The sequence below is a fragment of the Geospiza fortis genome, unplaced genomic scaffold (genome assembly GCF_000277835.1).
Source record: "Geospiza fortis unplaced genomic scaffold, GeoFor_1.0 scaffold11, whole genome shotgun sequence".
In the NCBI taxonomy this organism is placed as follows: domain Eukaryota; kingdom Metazoa; phylum Chordata; class Aves; order Passeriformes; family Thraupidae; genus Geospiza; species Geospiza fortis.
Window position 1 is genome coordinate 16,044,753 of NW_005054304.1, and position 18,647 is coordinate 16,063,399.

Here is an 18,647-nt window from a genome sequence, read left to right on the forward strand (position 1 = left end):
CCTACTGCTGTACCACTAATACAGTTACCTAAATCTGCTCTCAGTTTTATTTGTATGAATGATTTCTCTGTGTAAAACATTATGGTAAGGAAGATACTAGAAATGTAGTTGTTTTTAGCATGTGTAGCTAAAAACCAGAGCTGGCATATGTTTGTGTCTGCTTTCGCAGGTAATCAGTCCCCTTGGAGCTGTAAAATGGGCTCTGTGGCATTGGTACTGCAGCTTGCTGTGGGCTCTCACTTTTACTTACAGCCCGTTGGACATGTTAGGCTCATGGGGATTGTGCACATGGAAGAGACTGAAGGATTCTGACACAGAAGTAAATTTGAGGTTGATTTAAGTTTAAATGGAAGCTGATATCTGTAATGATTTCATAGTGGGTTCTGATTTCTTATCTGTGCAGCAAACAAAAATTCTCTTTCTCTCAAGTTGAGTTCCCTCTTTTTTTTGGTTTTAGTTTGGTTTTTTTTTAAAGCCTTGCCTTTTGGGGAAGAGAAGTACAAGATGTGTTTCATTTGTTTTCTCAGTGAAACAGACCAGAATGAATACCAGCTTAATCAAGGCTGTTTCTGTAAGGACTGTCTGCTGACAGTCTTGTAGTGGCTCAATATTTCCACTGTTCTTCCTCAGTAATTGCTGTCCAGCTTCCTTGGAGGACTAGTCCTGTTTACCGGCTGATCTTTTTTTAGCAGTATTTCCCATAGTAGGAAATGCCTGATATCTGCAACAGCAGATGCATTTTGTTTTATGGAATGATTCTTAAAAATCATTGCTATTTTTAGATCATCAATAGTTTTCAGGGCTCGCTGCTGATTTCCTTTCTCTCCTTGCAGTTTGAACATGCCCTGACCTGGGTTCCCACATGTAGTGAGAATGGTCCATCACTATGGTTTGCACTGATCATTCGTTACCTTCTTTTACATTTTCTTGCCTTCTGTCTTCCCCTCTCATTCCTTCCTTCAAAACAAAGCCCCATCAGTATTGCCTGACTTCACTGCATGGTGTTCTTGTGAGCCCTTTTTTATTTATTATTATTTTTAGTTCTGAGTCATGTGTGTTGCATCTAGCCATGAGCAGGATGCTCAACAGCATGTGTTCCTTTTTTTTTTTTCCCTGCCCCCTCACTGTTTTTTCCCCCCTAAGGAAACACATCATGGGGATCTGATCAATTTGTTGTAGGCAGTTTCTGTGTAAGCTTACTGTGAAAAAAGCCTAAATATCATAATGCCCTTTATCCCATATGTCCCTGCTGGCCTGTATTGGCCTTTGGGTTTCACTCACTTTAAAAATGAGAGAACATGATAGGTCAAGTTTCCTTATCTCTGATAGTTTCCTCTTGCTGTACTTTCTCTTTTCTGTTTGCTGTGGTGGTTGCAATATAATCTGATCCAGAAAAAAATGTCTTGGGCAAATGTTAGTTCATGGGCTGTATGTTTGTGCATCAAACATATCACTTAGCAACAGGAGCTGCAAATACCTCTACCTAGCAAGCATGCAGTCAGAGTTCTGTTGTGTTTTAATTAGCAACATTTCTGGCCTCATGCATTTGATTGAATAAACTAAACTGCTAATTAAAAGGGTACAATAATGCAATAAACAATTTGACACAAATGCACTGCTTGCATGGTATGCATCCTTACCATGATTTGGCATGAAGACACTCCTAAATTATCTACAATTTTTTTTTTGTATTGCCTTCAACAATGTAGCTCTCAGCCTTCTCACAGAAAAGCCACTGTCAGAGCCATTAGCTACAGCATTTATTCCTTTGTTGGAAAACAGCTTCCCAATACAGTGCTGTAGTTCCAACCTAAAGAGAATTCCCAAGTCAAAGATCTCCTGCCAATCATAACCTGGTCCTGCTGTGAACAGTAGTATGTGACATTTGCCACATCTCAGTACAGTAACTGTGCCTGGAGCCAGCTCAGCAGCAACTAACAGAGACTGAGAGAGCCAAAAGCAAGGGTCTTGTCCTTAGGTCTGTTACTTATCAATATCTTGATACAGACCTTCATGGTACTACCTGATGAGAGTGTCTTAGCTTGCCAATGAGTTGATTTTTAGCTGGGAGAGAAACGGAGGGGTTTTCCCAGTGGTTTGCATTTGTTCTCCTCCAAACCAGTAAGGCTGGGCTGCAGTGCATACTTAATTTCTGTGAGTTGGTGACAGAGTGGCATTTTAATGTAATCTTTGTATTTATTATTCACTCTGTGATTTGGTCAGATGTGGTTGCTTCCATGCCCAAAGCATTTTCCTGTGAGCTGCATCGTGGCACATCGGTGTGCTCCGCCTCTGGACCAACCTAGCAGCTTGCACTAGGTGCCCAGTGTCCCCAGAGCATGGTGCACTTGTGCCTGGGCACCAAGAGCTGCACTTGTCTTGCCTTCAAAGAGCTGATTTTAAAATGCAGTACCTTGCACGGTGGTGGCATTTGCTGCCTGAGAGCTGCTGGAGCATTTGGACAAAGGGAGGTGTGCAGCAGGTGGCACAGATGCTCTAGGAGAGGCAGACATGGCTGTGACAGTAAGCTACCCTGTGAGAGAACTGGAGCAATCAGTTTGACCCTTTTAACAAAAGAGGCATCATCACACAGGCACACCCCATATGGCCAGGGTGGGGCTGGTTTTGAGAAGTGATTAGCTTTATCGAAGCAGGAGAAAGTCTGTGTTGGAGTGGTGGTGACACCGCTGCTGGTCTCCTGCCTGCATGTTGATTCCCTGAAAAACCTACTAACAAGGCTTTAAGCTGAAAAGGTTTCTTTTTTTTTTCTTTTTCCCCTCTCATTTTCAATCTGTTTCTTTCCTTTTGGATATTCTCTGCTTAATTTGTTTCTTTTCTGTTTTTCAGACTTTACTTAAACATTACACTTCCGTTGATGTTGTCAAATGTTCTGTATTATTTTTTATTTTCATTCTACAAACATCACTGATCTTTTTCTTTTCCCCTCTTTGGAATTCATAAGAAGATCCCATTTATGCACAGAAGAAAGGTATTCAATAAGTTGGAAGGCTCAAGTTTTATTAATTTTCCTAATGCTTAACTACATAATATATATGAGGATACCAGTGAGAGATTTGGGGTTGACTTTTTTACTCAGCACTGTTTTAAATCTGTTCAATCCTACGTCTCAGAGTATTGTCAGCATTTACAGTCTTTTTTTTCCTTGTTGTGCTTCTTAACCTGAATATTTAAATTACCTTTTATATTAATCCTTCATATCCAGCTTGCAGATTCTGTGTTTTGATAGCAATCCAAAGTCCAATAGAACTTGTTAAATCACTGAAGTAAGATTCAAAGCTTTTATATTGCCCCCTAAATAATTTTTACACTTCAACTTTATTCTTTTTTTAAAGTTCCTTCATTCAAAAAGAGTTTGTTTAGATATTGGAATATCTTTTCAAGATATTTTCGAGCCTAAATGAGTCTATGGTTCCAAGAAAAGAAGGTAGAATCTTAAGAGGATATCAGGCAATGTTTGCAAGGGCTAAAATTAACCCTTTTACCTATAGCCAGTTCTCAGATTTTGACCCATTTACTTTCACATAGGTGTGTGCTTAAGTATAGCTCAAGTAATTCATCAGGATTTGCAGTAATAGTGAATTTCAAAATATTAAACTAGACACACTTGGAATGCGAGTCTAAGATTTATGTATAAATAGTTAAGAAATCCACATACTGTGAGGTTAGTGATATTCAGTCAAAACTAACAGAGCAATAAAACATTGTGAATATCAGGTGCATTTGTTAATAAAGCCAAAGAGGATAAATAAAATTATTTGTAATGTTTACTAAACATATGTCATTTTCACATATTTGTGACACATTAGGAAATTTAGTGGAGACCAAACTCTAATTTTAAAGTATATTTTTTTAGTAACCTTTATGTGTATCAGTGAGATACAAAATACTCCCTTTAGCCTGTTGTGTTTTATGATTAAGAAAAGGGGTTTTTTTTCTATTCCTATTTTGTATTTAAGTGTAGGACATTATATTTCACTTCAGTCATAAATTACAGTTCCAGTTTTCAGTTGTCAAATATCCTACAGTCTTAGTTGCTGTTCAGTTTTTTGAATATCCTTTTAAGATACACCAGAACAGTGTGGACCTGTAATAAGCAAGCAGGGATTGTGATCCGTAGGGGTAAGAAAGGAAGAAAAATCATGCTCAAGTGTTTTCGGAATAGGAAAGGCTGAAAACCATGTCTTGTCTGTCTTGAGAGTACAGTTCTGTGAAATCATAGTACTGAGGCAGGAAGTACCACTTTCTGTTCCTGGAGAACCCAGCTGAATCAGTGCTGTTTTATTAAAACTTTTCATTAAGCTGTTTAAAGTATATTACATTAATTCAGTTACAACTGAATTACAGCTGTTTCTCCCACTTTTTATTGTCTAGAATTAGACATTTATGCCCAAGTGTTCATATCTCTTTTTATCTTTATATGTTTTAATATTTGCTCTATATTTTTATCTTTATGTGTGGGAGATTTGAAAGCCATCATTCTGAGTATCTTTTAAGGAGAGAGCTAACTTTATTCCACCTAAAACCGGGACAGTATCCTGGTATATCATAGCAGGTCCCACATTTTCCAGTACACCATCACCTTTCCTGGTTTTGGTAGATAAACACACAGATATCATTCCCTTAGTCTATGGGCTATCCCTTTAAAAAGTCCATTGAGTTCATGAATTCCATGACATTGAGCTCCTGTCATTACAGTTTTTCAGGGCAGGAAAGATGGTGGGAGGTGTTGGATTGTTGCACGCTGAAGCCAGTTCTGATTCCATCGCCACTTGTCTGGTTTCATCCAAGCATATTCTTCACTAATGTTGTCCTCCTCATTTTTACCCCTTTCTGCTGATTTAGATTCCCTGACAGGCTCTACAAAATGGATCAATTTGTTAGGATTTGAAAACAGAAATTTTCATTTTTGCTCTTGAACTCTGGAGTAACAGAGAAGGAAGCGGTGCTGTGATGTGTAGTGGTGTCTGAACAGGCAGTTGTCAGGCAGCATCCACACAAGTCAAGGTTAGCCATCCTTCAGAAACCTGTAGGAGAAATCTTCATGATGTATGTGGTTCTGATTGTGATAATTAATGAAACTGGCTTTCTGAGTATAACAGAACATTTTCTTGGGGACGTGGAGGATCCTTTGTAATAAGTCCTGTTTGCTTTTTCCATTCAGGTGGTTCTCCCTTGCATGTACAGATTTTTATGATGCCCAAGTAACAAGTACACCTGAAACTCCGGCAAACTGTAGTCTGTGTTGCACTATAGCTTTTTTAAAAGGCAGAGTATTGCATGAGTTCACAAATTTCAAAGCAATTGTGATTTTGAGCAGTCCATAGCAGTGATTAGGAGGAAGTTGCTCTGTAGAACTCTTTGCCACTGGCCAGCCAACACAATCCCTATCATCTCCTGCTCATTTCCAGGACTCTGTCCTTAGGTTTTATTATCTTTAAATAATTTTTAACTAAGAATGAGAAAAAGTGTTTTCAGTTTTGATTGCAAATGTGGCTTATTTTGGCAAACTGTAGCATTAATATGACATTTCTTGTATTTAGTGTTGAAAGTATTTAGTGATAAATTGTTTACAAATCCCTATAACAGTTCTTAATATCTTTTCCATAGGTGCAACAGCTGCTGCTCGAAAGGAGGTTATAAGGAACAAGATACGAGCAATAGGAAAAATGGCTAGAGTTTTCTCAGTGTTAAGGTAAGGCTTTATGCTGGGTTAGTTTCTTTAGTGTTGAATGATATCTTTGAATGGTTGCTTAGAGCACTCAACAGTTAATCAAACAGCAAATTTGCTATTTTAGTATACCACCCAACTGAGTTCTACTGCAGCCTTTTAGAGATTGTTTTATTTATGCAATGGTGCTATTTATTTTGGCTCTGAATAGTCTTCTTCAGGGCTTTTGCTGAATATGAAACAAACAAAAGACATCAGCAAAAAAAATTCCAATTACCATTTTAAAAAACTTTTACTGACCAGGTGTGCTAATTAACTTCTAGCCCCTGTGAGGCAAGCGTTAAATGTGGGGAAAGGGTATGTTATACATCGCCTCTCATTAAAAAAGAAGTCAGCTGTCACACTTTGTCACCCACAGATGTTGCTACAGCCACGAGTAATGATGACTAAAGATGAAAGCATTAGGGTCATTTACCTAGAAATCCAGGAAACGGTTGTGCAGGCAACAGCAACTTGCTCCTTTGGGCTGCACTCCACCAAACACATGAACATGAGTAACTAATTGCTACCCAATGTTTAGAACTCTCCATTTGATGTCTCTGAGCAGAAGCGAAAACATGCTGTACTGTGCTGAAGTTTAAATATAGAAAATACAGTTCTCCCTCCCTTTCAGCAAGTGATTTTTTCCTCAGGAAGCTGTGTGTTGGTCTGCTGGAGTCAGTTGATGGGATTATGCTTAGTGAAAAATCATGGGAGTTCTAAAACATTTACTGTTATGATTTCATGATTGATGTAAGAAGAATAAATAAAATAGTTACTTGAAGAATCCACTATTTAATTTCAGTGGAAATGTCCAGCTTGCTTGCTGTGAATGCAGCATGCCAGCAGTGGGTAGGTTCTCTGCAGGGCTTTGCATGGGCACAGCAGCTCACCCACGCCTTGCAGCATAGCTTCAAATAGCAAACTGAGATGCAGGGCTTTGTACCTGGAGATCCCAAAGTATTACAACAGACTTACTGGTGATGCATGAGCTACTTCAAAGTGGTGCCCATAAAAAAAAACAGGTTGGCATCATGCCTTTTCCCTAAACAAGATGGGGGAGCAATCAAATGTTTCCACCTGCTTCTCTGTACCAAGCCTGGCAGAGAGCCTGGAGGTGGCTGCTACCACCTTCATAAAACAGCACAACTATTTTCCTCTAATGATAGTTGAGCAAACAAAGTTTGGGAAACTTGGCTTTCTCCCATAACCTTGAACCACAGCTTCTGGATTGACTGTATTCCATTGTGAACCACCTTTTAAAATATAGGATTAGTCCACAAGAGTTGTGAACTTTATTAAGCAGAAGGATCTGAAGTTGCATGATCAGCTCATATATTTGGAGTTGTACAACTCACAGATGATTGACATCAGCCATGTGTCAGACTTCTTCAAAGGTATCTGTAGGGCAGAAGGTTTTTGATGGTTTCAAGGATGGAAGAGGGATACAGAATAATTCCTGCATGTGCTCTCTCTACAATGATACGCATAAGTCTCAAACCTTAAGTCTACCGCAGGCAAAACCACCACAGCCTTTTGCAGCTCTTGATTCTTGATGGCCTTGAAAACTTTGCAGGAAAGACTGAAGATGAAGAGTAATTTGTTCTCCCTTAGCTTTAACCAGCAAATAGAGCACATCCTCACTGTGATCCAAGGCATGGTCAGCAAATAAACAGGTACCTGCAATGCATGGTTTTGGTGACAAGTCTTCCAGGGGGATGAGTGACATTTCATCCCAGCCACCACTGGGATACCTGTTATCTTTTTTTTTCTGAGAAAGGCTGATTCTCCTCAGCTAGGTGGCAGGCTGCTAGGCAGTAAAAATTTCACAAGGTAATCTTGCAAATACTGTTCCTGTAGAAAAGCCTGGGATATTTTTTCTGTCTTGTCAGCATAATCCACATAAGACACAAGTGTCAGGTAGTTGTGTGTAACCCTAGGAAGAAATCAGCAGTGCCACCATCTATTATCTGTCTGTATACCAACCTGCTCTGGAAATCTTTGAAGTTCCTGTTCGAGTCATTGTGTTTTATGAAGTTTATTTCACTAATTCTTGAAATCTTTCTGAAGGATTAGCACCTAATCTGACCATCTGCAAAGAACTTAGTCATCTCTTCTTTGGGCTGCAGTGGTCCCTTTCTTCGAGGATGTAACTTGAATGTAAAGCTGAAATAATTTCAGCCATTTTAGTGTAAAAAATTAAGTATCAAAATAGTGTTGTGTTGAGTTTCAAATGTTATAAATGAGCTTTGATGAAAATAGATATTGTAGAAAGTCTGGCTTTAGCTAAATGGAAGACTTCGTGATTCCTTGTCATTGACTCTCTCCAACTTTGTTTCTCAAGTCTGACTTTTCTTTCGGTGTATTTAGACTGGAAGGAGATAAATAAAATACGTAATCAGTCTATTATCCTTTTGTTAAAATAGAAATAAATTACATCGAATAGAAATGAAGGAACACTGAAGGCTAAACATCATGGTATTTGTGACACGCATCTTTCTTGTACACATTCAGTTTAAAGATAATAAAAATACAGTCAGTGAACTTAACCCATGAGGGTAAAGCTAAAAGTACCATTGCAGTTTAATTAAAAAAAAAATATATATATGTAATGTACTGAATAATTGAGAGAAAGCAAAAGCTTTGCTGTGTAACTGTTGATGATGAAATTACTGTGTTAATTCTGAAAATATTTTGCTCTTACGTTAGTTTTAATTGTTTGGGAAACTTGCGAACAAAATGGTCACAATTTGATTTTGACTATTACATAATGAAAAAATGAGTGCAACACAAGCAGAATTATTTTCAAACTAAAAATAGAACTGGAAGAGTATACGTAGTAGGTAAACAAGAGTTGTTTCATATACATGAGTTATTCAGGGCATGTAGGTCCAAAGAAAATTGTAAGTAGTAGAATTGCTGAGAGACAGTTTTTATAGACAAAACCGCATTATCCTCAGTGAATGTGGAACTAAATTCTGTCTTTGTATTTGCTTCCTCCAGCTTAATGTCATTATATACTTCAAAGTAAAGTGCTTCAAAATAGGTTCTCTTAAGGAATTGGGGTCAGTTTTGCTGCTGAGCAAGTATGTCATCATAGGCAGCATCACAGTCCTTGTAGAAAGCTTTACTTAAAGGCTTCTCTGGATAGAGCTGTTGTATTCCTCTAGCCATATATTTTAAAACTCTATGTATTTGGAGACCAGCAAAGCATATTTCAGTTTCATAAAATAATTTTGTTTAATCCATATTATTTTTAGCATACAAAATTAAGGACAGTACTAGCAAGGATGGAAGTGCTTATTAATTTTAATGAACGTTTAGCTGCCTTTCTTTAAGTGTCTGGTGGTCATCAATAAATAATGCACCTGTCTGCTAGTGCAGACAAGAGCAAACTAACAGTTTAAGTTGATTCTGGACCACACGGTGTAAAATGCCTAGATGCATTGTTGGCAATTGCTGGTCCTTCTCCTGTCAGATTTGAGTTGACAGATGTATTGTTCCATAGGCACAGGTTATAGTGTTAACTGCAGTTGGAGTTGCATATGGTGTGATGCAAAGGTTAACCATGTACACAGCAGTGAAGGAGCCTTCACTGGTACTGATGTCATCACCAAATTCAGTCTATCTTGGCAAGGAGATTGGAGATGACAGAATCATTGCAGGGCATATCTTAATAGCTTAAGATGTCTAAAACATATCCTGTGTTTTTAACAAAGACATTTACTTACTTTTGGTGGCTTTATTTTTCATTTCTTCTTTAACCTTTGCAGAGAAGAGAGTGAGAGTGTGCTGACGTTGAAAGGTTTGACTCCGACAGGAATGCTGCCCAGTGGTGTGCTCTCTGGAGGAAAACAAACACTGCAAAGCGGTAAGCCTGCTTGCCTGTGTGTCTTGTCCTGTGTACAAAAAACAGCTGGTTTTCAACTGCAGAACCTAAGAAAAGTAACCACAGCTGTCTCAGAAAAAAAAACAACAAAGGACAGAAAAAAACCAGGCAGTTTGTTGTGTTGGAGCGTTTGTGAGCAGTTCATGTAAGGCCACATCTCAAGACTTAATACTTATCATCAATTTTTAGAGAAAAGGGGGGAGGGCGGAGCCCCTGAAAATCAACTGTTCGGAATGGTAGCTCAGGATTGTATGTGAAGTGCACTCCTTCCACAGTTCGGAGCATCTTTTGTTTTTGTTTTTTTTAAAGAGCAGTCCTTGATACATGGAGTACTGAAGGTTCAGCTTAGCTAATGACACTAAAACTCTTATTTTATCTGATTTGTTCTTCCTCATAGAGAGCCACCAGCAGAAAATAGGTCTAGAATTAGATTTTCTCTCCTAGAAATTCTAGGCAACAACATGAGAACAATTCCACTCTGATTTAAGCCCAAGTGAAGGGAGGCTCTTACAAACACAGTGTTTGCCTTGTACACAAACACAATACAGATTGTCAGTTTTATACCAATGCTTCTTGTTACAGGAAATTGGTAAGTCTATGGTAGTGCTGCCTTCGTTTCCTTATGGAATAAGGAGTGCAAAGTGTTTAATTTATTACTTGAAGCTCTCCTTTTTTTTCCTGTGTGTACTACTGTAGAGTATATTGCAGGCATGCATAAAGGTCTCCCATTTATTGAGGTTCTATTGGCAGTAGATGTAAGAAATAGAAATGCTTAATAACCTTGACACAGTCTCAGCCTCTTGTTTTCCTGTTTCCTTCCTGGAGCATTCTTTCTCTGTATTTTTCCCTTTACTGTCTCTTTTATCTAGAAGATTCAGGTATATGGTGGTAAACCTCCTTTTCCACTTTTTTCTCTTCTCTTGTTTCTTGTTGATGACTTGTGTGTGATGGACATAGTAACGTTCTGCTTTGGAAATGCTGCAATATGATTTCACAGGAGGCCTTTCTTAATGGGTTTGTGGTCTTCTAGGTTTTTCTCCACATAGTTGCTTTACATTTGTCAGAAAATTTGGTCCAAGGAAACTGCTATTGTTGCCCTGGCAAAATATTAGGAATAGAAATAAATTCGAGAAAATTGTCAAATGTTCTTGTTACAATGGCTAAAAGGAAAATCTCCTCATACTGCAGTATTCTGGCTCAGTAAAACATTACTATACACAAGCTTCTGCGTTAGTTAATACACAGTACCCCATTCACCAAATACTCTGAAGTTCATATAGTTTCTGTTAAGCACACATATTGCCATATGTATTAACAGAAAATATGAGTAGTATGTTCTGTTGTGGAAGTATACATTTTAGTCCTCACTTTTTCTAATGTGTCAGTGCTGGTTTGGATCTGGTTATTCATTTTAATTTTTCATCCTAGTTATCATGTTTCCTTTTCTTTTAAGTTTGCGTTGGTTTTGTTCCTTGTTTCTTGGCCATCTCTCTTGGCAAGCTCTGCTGCTTGAGAGGCATAGGCTTACCTTGGTGCATGAGGGTTAAATCCTCTCACTTCCCCATGCAGCAAGATAATAGTATAGATATTTTAGAATATATCTTAATCCATATTTGACATCCTAACTTTAAAAAAAAAAAGTTTGGGTTTTACGTAGGGGGAAACAAGACAGAAAAGAAGAGACAACTCCCTAAAAACTTGATTTCTTGAACTATTCTCTAAACCAGAGAAATTCTTGAAAATTGAAGTTTCTTTTAAAATATTTGCTATATTGGATTGCATTTAATGATTTGCATCAGCTTCTAAATCTCTGGCTGTAAAACAGAATGCATACCAAAGCTGATGGATAAAACTCAAATGAAAGTATGTGTTTAAGAACCATTAATGATTTCATAACAGTGGTAACATAGTATTCATAACATTGCAGCAATCTCCCAGTTACAAGCTCTGCTCTCTCTGACCAGGCTTTGCAACTTTGGAGGTCCAACAGTCAATCTTACATCTGCATCCATTGATTTAAATAAAATATTAGGAAAATGTTGTTTTTCAGAGACTGGGTTGACAAAAATAATGTTTACAGATGGAGCAGACTGGGCAAGGTTGCAAGCAAAGGCCAAGCTTTCTGAGGATCCCATGCTGTGGGGATGTTTCTTTTAGTCAGGAGAGAGAAAAAAATAATTCCGTTAAGTTGTGTATGGAATTCCTTTGCCTTGTACTGGCATCAGTATATTTCAGGCTGATGTTGTAAGTTGTGTGAATTTTTTGTGATGGCTTTATGCCATTTTTTGTTCTCTTTTGACAGAGCAAGTCAAACTGTTCTTACTGAGAGCTGGGACAATTATATAATGACCTTTTCAGGTCAGATGTGCAATGTGGAAGACATTTACATTTTATAGTTCTTTTGAGTCAAAAGAAAACTTTTTAAATGTGTCTTTAAAAACTTTTAGTTTGTGAAACTTCTGCTTTAAAACAAACTCTAGCTTAATTCAATCTGCAAATTACTGTTTTTGTCTAAACATTTCTCTGTGTGTCTGTTTTGCCAAAATCCAGCACTTACAGTAACATTAGTGTTGTAGCTCCTTTGCTATTCACTGACTTGTTCTTAGAGTTGAAATCCTCTGCTCATTTTTTCTCATTCGTTTTGCTACCCCTTTCTTCTCTTCAGCTACTGTTGAGGCTATTGAGGCTGATGAAGGTAAATTGGCCAGTCCCCTTTCTGTTGGTGCCACAACAGATAAGGGCTCTGCTGGGTGTATTCATTTTGCTGTAGCTTGTACAGATTGTGTGGGTGTTGGGCTAACAATTGTGGCTCGGTATTAACCAAAATGTAATTGCTTTAAAGGGGAAAGTGTTTTTTTGGTTTTTCTTTTTCTGTTGCTGCTGTTGAGGTTTTTCTCTTTCTGTAAGTTACAAACATGTTGGAATTGCTGTATGTTGAATTAAGCACTGAGTAATGCCGCAGGAGGAGATCAGGGAACTCAGATTTCACGGGACATAACTTGGCAGCAGCTCATAAATGCTTTGTGACACATAGCTCAAAAGCTGTGTGCTGGAGGCTGGCTCAAACTATCCTCAGCAATTTCTGGTCAAAGAAAACACATAGCTTTTTATATATTCTCTCTTTTTGTTGTTGTTTCTTTTCTGCTTTTTCTTTATTTATGCTTCAGTTTGTTTCCTTTCTTTTAGGTCACTAATAAAAAAATTTTATTGGTCTTTTGTTATAGTATGGCATGTTTCTGTTTCCCTTTAAAACAACACGAGACATTTGTCTGCAAGATGTCTTCTGCTTCTTTTGGTGGTGGCAGTTTACACACTGGATATTTACATTAGAGCAACCATTAACACAGGCACCATTTTAGCTGCATATAAAGTGACTGGCTGCCTTAGAAGATTTCTGAATGCTCAGTGTTGAAAATTGGTGTTTTGTTGACAGACCTCTAATTTAACCCTTAACAATTTTGAACACTTTAGGTAAAATCTAAGTAACCATGTATTGCAATGTAGATGTTCAATATTTGTTCAGTATTATAAAGTTTTGGAAGAAGAATTTTCAGAATTCCCCTTTAAAACAAAATTCTTCAGTTGTATTTTGTTCTTGCCCCTCTTAAATTTTCTGTGGGTATTTTTTTTTAACTAATTTTAAAAAAAATCTGGTGATTGCTGTCCTTTGGTAAGATGTGCCCTTTGGGCCAGTTGAATTTGTTTTTGAAATTTTTAAAGCAGTGATTAAAATTACAGAACAAACAAGTAAGAGAAAATACAACTGCTTTCTAAATAGCAGTGAGTAAGCTGCTATTTATGTTGGAATTATCTATTCCTATCGGCAATCTCTAATCTGCAGTGTGCATTCTTGTTGACAGTTTGGCTGTTTTCTGTGATTTTCTGTGACTATGTGTTGTGTTTTAGTAGACTCTCAATGTAACCTGCTAATATTCGTTGTCTGACCAGCAACTACAGCAGAGCACCTTCCTTAGTGTTACAGACAACAATGTGTCTACTGGAAATACAATCCCTTAACGTGCCCCCATGCCAGCAACATGCACCCCTCAAGTTCATTCTTGATTTGCCATCCTTGCTAGTTAGACACTGTCACCACAGTCACGACTACTGCTCCACACAGGTGAAGCTTCTGATGGAGGAGAAATTTCACCAGTTCTCCTTCAGGGCTCAATAACACCAACTGGGCTGTGCTGCTGGCAAGCTCCAGGACATGGCAACTGCTTCAGCTTCAATGCAGCCATCCATTAAACTATTGCTTTAAGGGATTGGCATGGGTGCTTGTTAGACGTCTTCATTTTGTAGAAGAAGGTAAATTAAAAGAAAAAACCAACCCAAAAGGCAAACCTTAAGAAAACTTACTGTACAACCTGTTCTGTTTTCACTGCTCCATCCCTGCTCACTTGACTAATCACCATTATCTTGTTGTTTTTCTGAGTTGAAGTATAATACATGTTAAAAACCATGCACTTCACAAAGTTCCAATGAAACATTTGTGAAACTGGCTAAACTAAATCCTGAGGCAAACAGGATCTATCATTTTACACAGGAAAGGTTGGCACAATCAGCATGAAAAAATGCCTTTTCTTGCTCCCCACTAAATACAAGGAGTGGTAGCTTGGTACCAGGGATGTTCTGGGGGTTTGGACGTGTTAGGCTATTTTTTTTAACTGAAGTTACCAGCTTGTCCAGAATCGGGACTCGACATAGGAAGGAGAGGATTTGGGGGTAAGGAGAAGAGAAAAGGGGAGAAGGAATACTGAATTGGATCCCTGAAACTCCCCTACCATTTTCACCTCAGGGAGTTTGCAGTTTCCTGGTACTAAAGCACCATTTCTGCTCTATGGCATGTTATGATAGAGACCTAGCAGAAATTCCAGTTCTGGAAGTGCAGTGCACTGATTTGGTACAGATAAGAGAAAAAAGACACAGAAGGCCGTTCTTATGGGGCTGTGACCTGCTGTTTGCCTACAGTGCTTTTTTTCTCTTTTGCTTTAAATCTAAAGATGTGCAACACTTCAATTAGAGACAGAATAAAAATCGCAGTCTGTGAATACATTCCTCAGCCTGTGGCTTCCTTCTGAGGTTGGTATGGCCTCACCAATGTCACTGCTAAAGGGCAGATCATAAATCCTCAGTTGGAACTTTGGTCCTTTGTCGGTGCATTTCCTGAGCTAAACTGTATAGCTGTTCCAAAATGACAATATCCCTGATCATGTTGCACAGTGCTCCTGCCATTTGACTCAAGCTGCTTTCTAGAAGTCCAGGGTTGTATCAGGGAGGATAATTGCCCCAGGCAATCAACAAGCAGCTCACCTGTGTTGAGAACAGAAGGCAACTTGCTGTAGGGTCACCTCAGATCTTCCCTAGCTTTCATGTATATCCCACAAAGTGGCCTCACCATGTCATTTCCATCTGGAAGTAGCCAGCACTTTTTGCATGATCTTTGGCAGTCAGGTGAGAGTTTTGCCTGATGAAGAGCACTAGGGCAAGGCATGGTGTCCGTAAGGCTGTAAGTGATGACAGCAAATGCCAACTCACCAGCTCACAGCTGTGCCCTCAACATGGTTCCAAAGTGCAAACCATAGTTTCATGTCAGCGTCTTCGTGTTCGAAGCAGAGCCCCAGTGGACAACAAAATACTGGAAGTTGATCGTGTTGAAAACAATAGTTGTGTTGAAAGGGATGGTGGCAGTGAGCCCCAGCTCTTTCTGAGCGTGGTAAGGAGTTGGTGGTGGTGTCAGATCTTCTCGTTGCTGCCTTCCCAAAGAAGGACTCCCGCACTTGTTGCTAAATTGGGGGAAAAGCTGCTGAGAGTTTTAACTTGCTAATTTTATTTTTCAATAATCCTTTATTTAGCTATCAAAGGATTTTCACCCCAGCATAAGATCACTAGCTTCGAAGAGGCCAAAGGCTTAGATCGAATTAATGAGCGAATGCCTCCGCGCAGAGACGTGCCATCCGATGCCAACCTTAACTCCATCAACAAGGCAATCTCCACAGAGACTAATGGCACGGACAGCAACGGCAGTAATAGCAGCAATATCCAGTGACCACTGTCCGGGAGGGGGGGTGAGCTGCAGGGCGCGATGGGGTGGCTGAACGTCAGCACTGGGATGTTCTTGCCTCTGATAATAGCTTGTTTGCTCTGGGGGCCAGGTGTTGGATTCAGTTTACAAAAATCATCAACAAAGAGATCGTCAACTTTAATTTGGTGGGAGGGCGGGTGGGGGAGACACACCTCCTTTGGATATGCCTTTAAATGCTTATAGAAAAATGAAAGCTCATGCTGGTATATATTGCAAAGTTAGGGGAATGAACATGTTTTCCTACTACATTGGGAACGTCTAGCTGTGTTACTGAAAGGCCTTTTATTATGTTACTGGACATGAAAACTTTGTTTAATTTCTTACTAACTATTGTACGTTTACAGTTGCAGCACTCAACATCTACAACATCGAAACATTTTTAACAAAATGTACAAACTAAATAAGGACTATTTATTGATAATGTTTTGCTACTCTTGTCAGACAATGGCTATGAAATAAATTAGGCACTCTTTAAAAATATAGAGAAAAAAAGAAAAAAAAAAAGTTGGAAATTTGTTTAAAATGCCAAAAAAAAAAGAGAGAGAGAGTGAGAGAGAGCGAGCGAGAGCGACAGTTTAATTTTGTACAGATTATGCTTACCTCAGGTTTCTTTAGTGTGCTTCAATGCCCTTCTTTAAATATAACACTTACCTTACTAATTTGGCAGCAATTATCTTTTTCTTTGTTAAAAAAAAACTGGAATAATAACATTTATCTTTTTTTGCTGTTTATATTTAGGGGGGTTTGGTTTGGGAGGTTTTCTGGGGTTTTTTTGGTAAAACAAGTCTTGGTTGTGGCTTGCTAAATTTAAATATTTATGAGTGGTGCATTTTTAAGTATAGTGAACAAGACACCATATTAAGTGCAGTGAAAAGCATCTATATTCTGTAAAAATCTGCCTATGCATGTTTTTTAAGAAAAAATGGCTGTATAGGCCTGTATGGGACTGTAATGCGCTTAGTGGTCTGACTTATACTGGAAATGTATGTATACTGGCGTACTTTATATTCTCTAAAAAGAAAATGCTTAATGCCTTTGAAATTTTGTAATCAAAAAAAGCTTTGAAAAATCTAAGGGGGGAGAGTATTCTTAAAGTTTTTAACATAAGCTTGTCAGTGCACATATAGATGGGTAGCATGTTTAGCAAACCTTGTGAAATTTAAATAAGTTTGTAGTTACATGTGAAATTCTAAATGCATGATAACTGTTAATGTCATAATGGTTTAGTCATTTTGTTCTGTTTTGTCATGTGCCACAAAATGTGTAATTTTTTCACTTTTTTCCCTTTGTATATCAGTTACGGGTTTCAACTGGTTCATTCTAAAAAAGAAAAGGAAACAAAACAAACAGTCCATTGATATTTTTTAACAATTGTATAAGTGCCCAAGTAATTCACTACAGCCTACAGCCTTGCCTTTGTAATTTGACTTCGAAATGTTGGCAATCAAAGCATGCACTTGTAACAATGAAAGAAGCATTTTATATTACTACTCAATAAAAATGTGCATGAACTTAAGGATCCTGCCCTTTCTTGCTGTCTCAGTGGCAGAAGCGCGCAGGCACCACATGCGTGTGCTTCTTGCTCTCTTTTGCTGTGGACAGGAGAGGACTGCTGGGGTAAGGTATGAGTGACTTGTTTCAAGATTCAAGGTCAATTCTTTACCAAGAAATAAACCCGTGTGTTACCCAGCTACTGACTTCTGTCAGTTCTTCAGTTCTGCAGACTTCCCCCAAGGTCTGGTTAGAACGTTGGGTTTTCACTAAAATGAGTGGGATGTAACCCACAAGTAGAGTGCACAAGAAAAAAAAAGCTTTCTGTGTGTTTCCCCCTTATCTGGAGTGTTTGAAAAGGTCAATGAGTATCGTTTACAATGATTACAATTTTATTTCAAATGCTCTCTCTTTTAGTCAGAGAAGAACTGTCAAAGCTCTGCCTTCTCATTTTCTCCCTAACTGTGCTCAGCATCCTTCCCAAGTCCATCATGCTGCGAAGAGCTGACAGATGATGCCAAATGGTGCAATGATGTGGGTATTGCCTTAGCCCTCCTTTCAGGTACCATTATTAAATATAGGCTCAGTGCCTGCTTTCTTTTATGTTTTTACCCCTTTAGCTCTTGCTAATTTTGACAAAATATGACAGGTGGCAAAAATAAAGAGGTTTCATAATATCTGGGACTATTTCAGATGTAACTTTTCATTTCAGATTGTGTAGAGGTGCAGCACAGACACACAGAGTCTGTGTGTTCGTCAGCTGTTCTGCTGGTTCAGGGGCACGCTGTGTGCAGAAGGGGACAGTGACACTTTGCGTGACCACTGAGCCCTGTGTGCTCCCTGAGCACCGCAGGTTACCTGAGGTAAGTCCTGCTCTGGAGACGCCCTGTGCTGCGCACGGCAGCACTGCTGGGCAGCACAGTCTGCCTGCATTTCACTTGGGCCCTGGCAGTTCCACCAGCTAGTCTGACAGTACAGAAGGGGGGGTTCTGCTCAGCAGTGACTCTGCTTAGGCTCTCAGCTGGTAGATTTAACCCAAAAGGTCCATGCTGCCAATCAGCAGTGGGGCTGGAAATGTCTGTTGTAGTTGCTGAAGAATTTGTTAGATAAGCAAGTCAGCCCAGGATGAGTGATCCACTAGGGAATGTACAAAGTGTCTGGTCACAAAGGAGATTTTGGAACTTTTTGCATCTCAGAAGAATGAAAAGTGTCTGGAGCATGCAAAACAGCAGTGTCTTGTGCATCCAAGTAGGATGGCCAGGCTCCTTCCTGAAGCAAGCCTCGCTGTCCTACTGAGGGGCTGTTTCTGGATGCCTCCAAGGGAGAGTCTAAGCTATACTCAAATGTTCCTTGAAGGACCAAAAACAATTTCCAAAGCTTGTCTCATTTCAGGGCATCTGATCTCTTCCAGCTTTCCTTCTTTTTTTCCTAATGCAGAAGAAACTGTGGATGAA

General features: G+C 38.9%; 1 protein-coding gene across 1 annotated transcript in view; it reads left to right on the forward strand.

The window, feature by feature from the left end:
* The window catches only part of PPP3CA (protein phosphatase 3 catalytic subunit alpha), a 169,283-nt gene extending 152,065 nt beyond the window's left edge, over positions 1–17,218 (forward strand). Inside the window, exons 11-13 of the mRNA XM_031066361.1 lie at positions 5,629–5,713; positions 9,502–9,599; positions 15,473–17,218. Of these exons, the coding sequence (XP_030922221.1) occupies positions 5,629–5,713; positions 9,502–9,599; positions 15,473–15,666 (377 nt within the window). The 3' untranslated portion in view covers positions 15,667–17,218. The remainder of the gene's footprint in view (positions 1–5,628; positions 5,714–9,501; positions 9,600–15,472) is intronic.
* Positions 17,219–18,647: the final 1,429 nt, after the last annotated feature.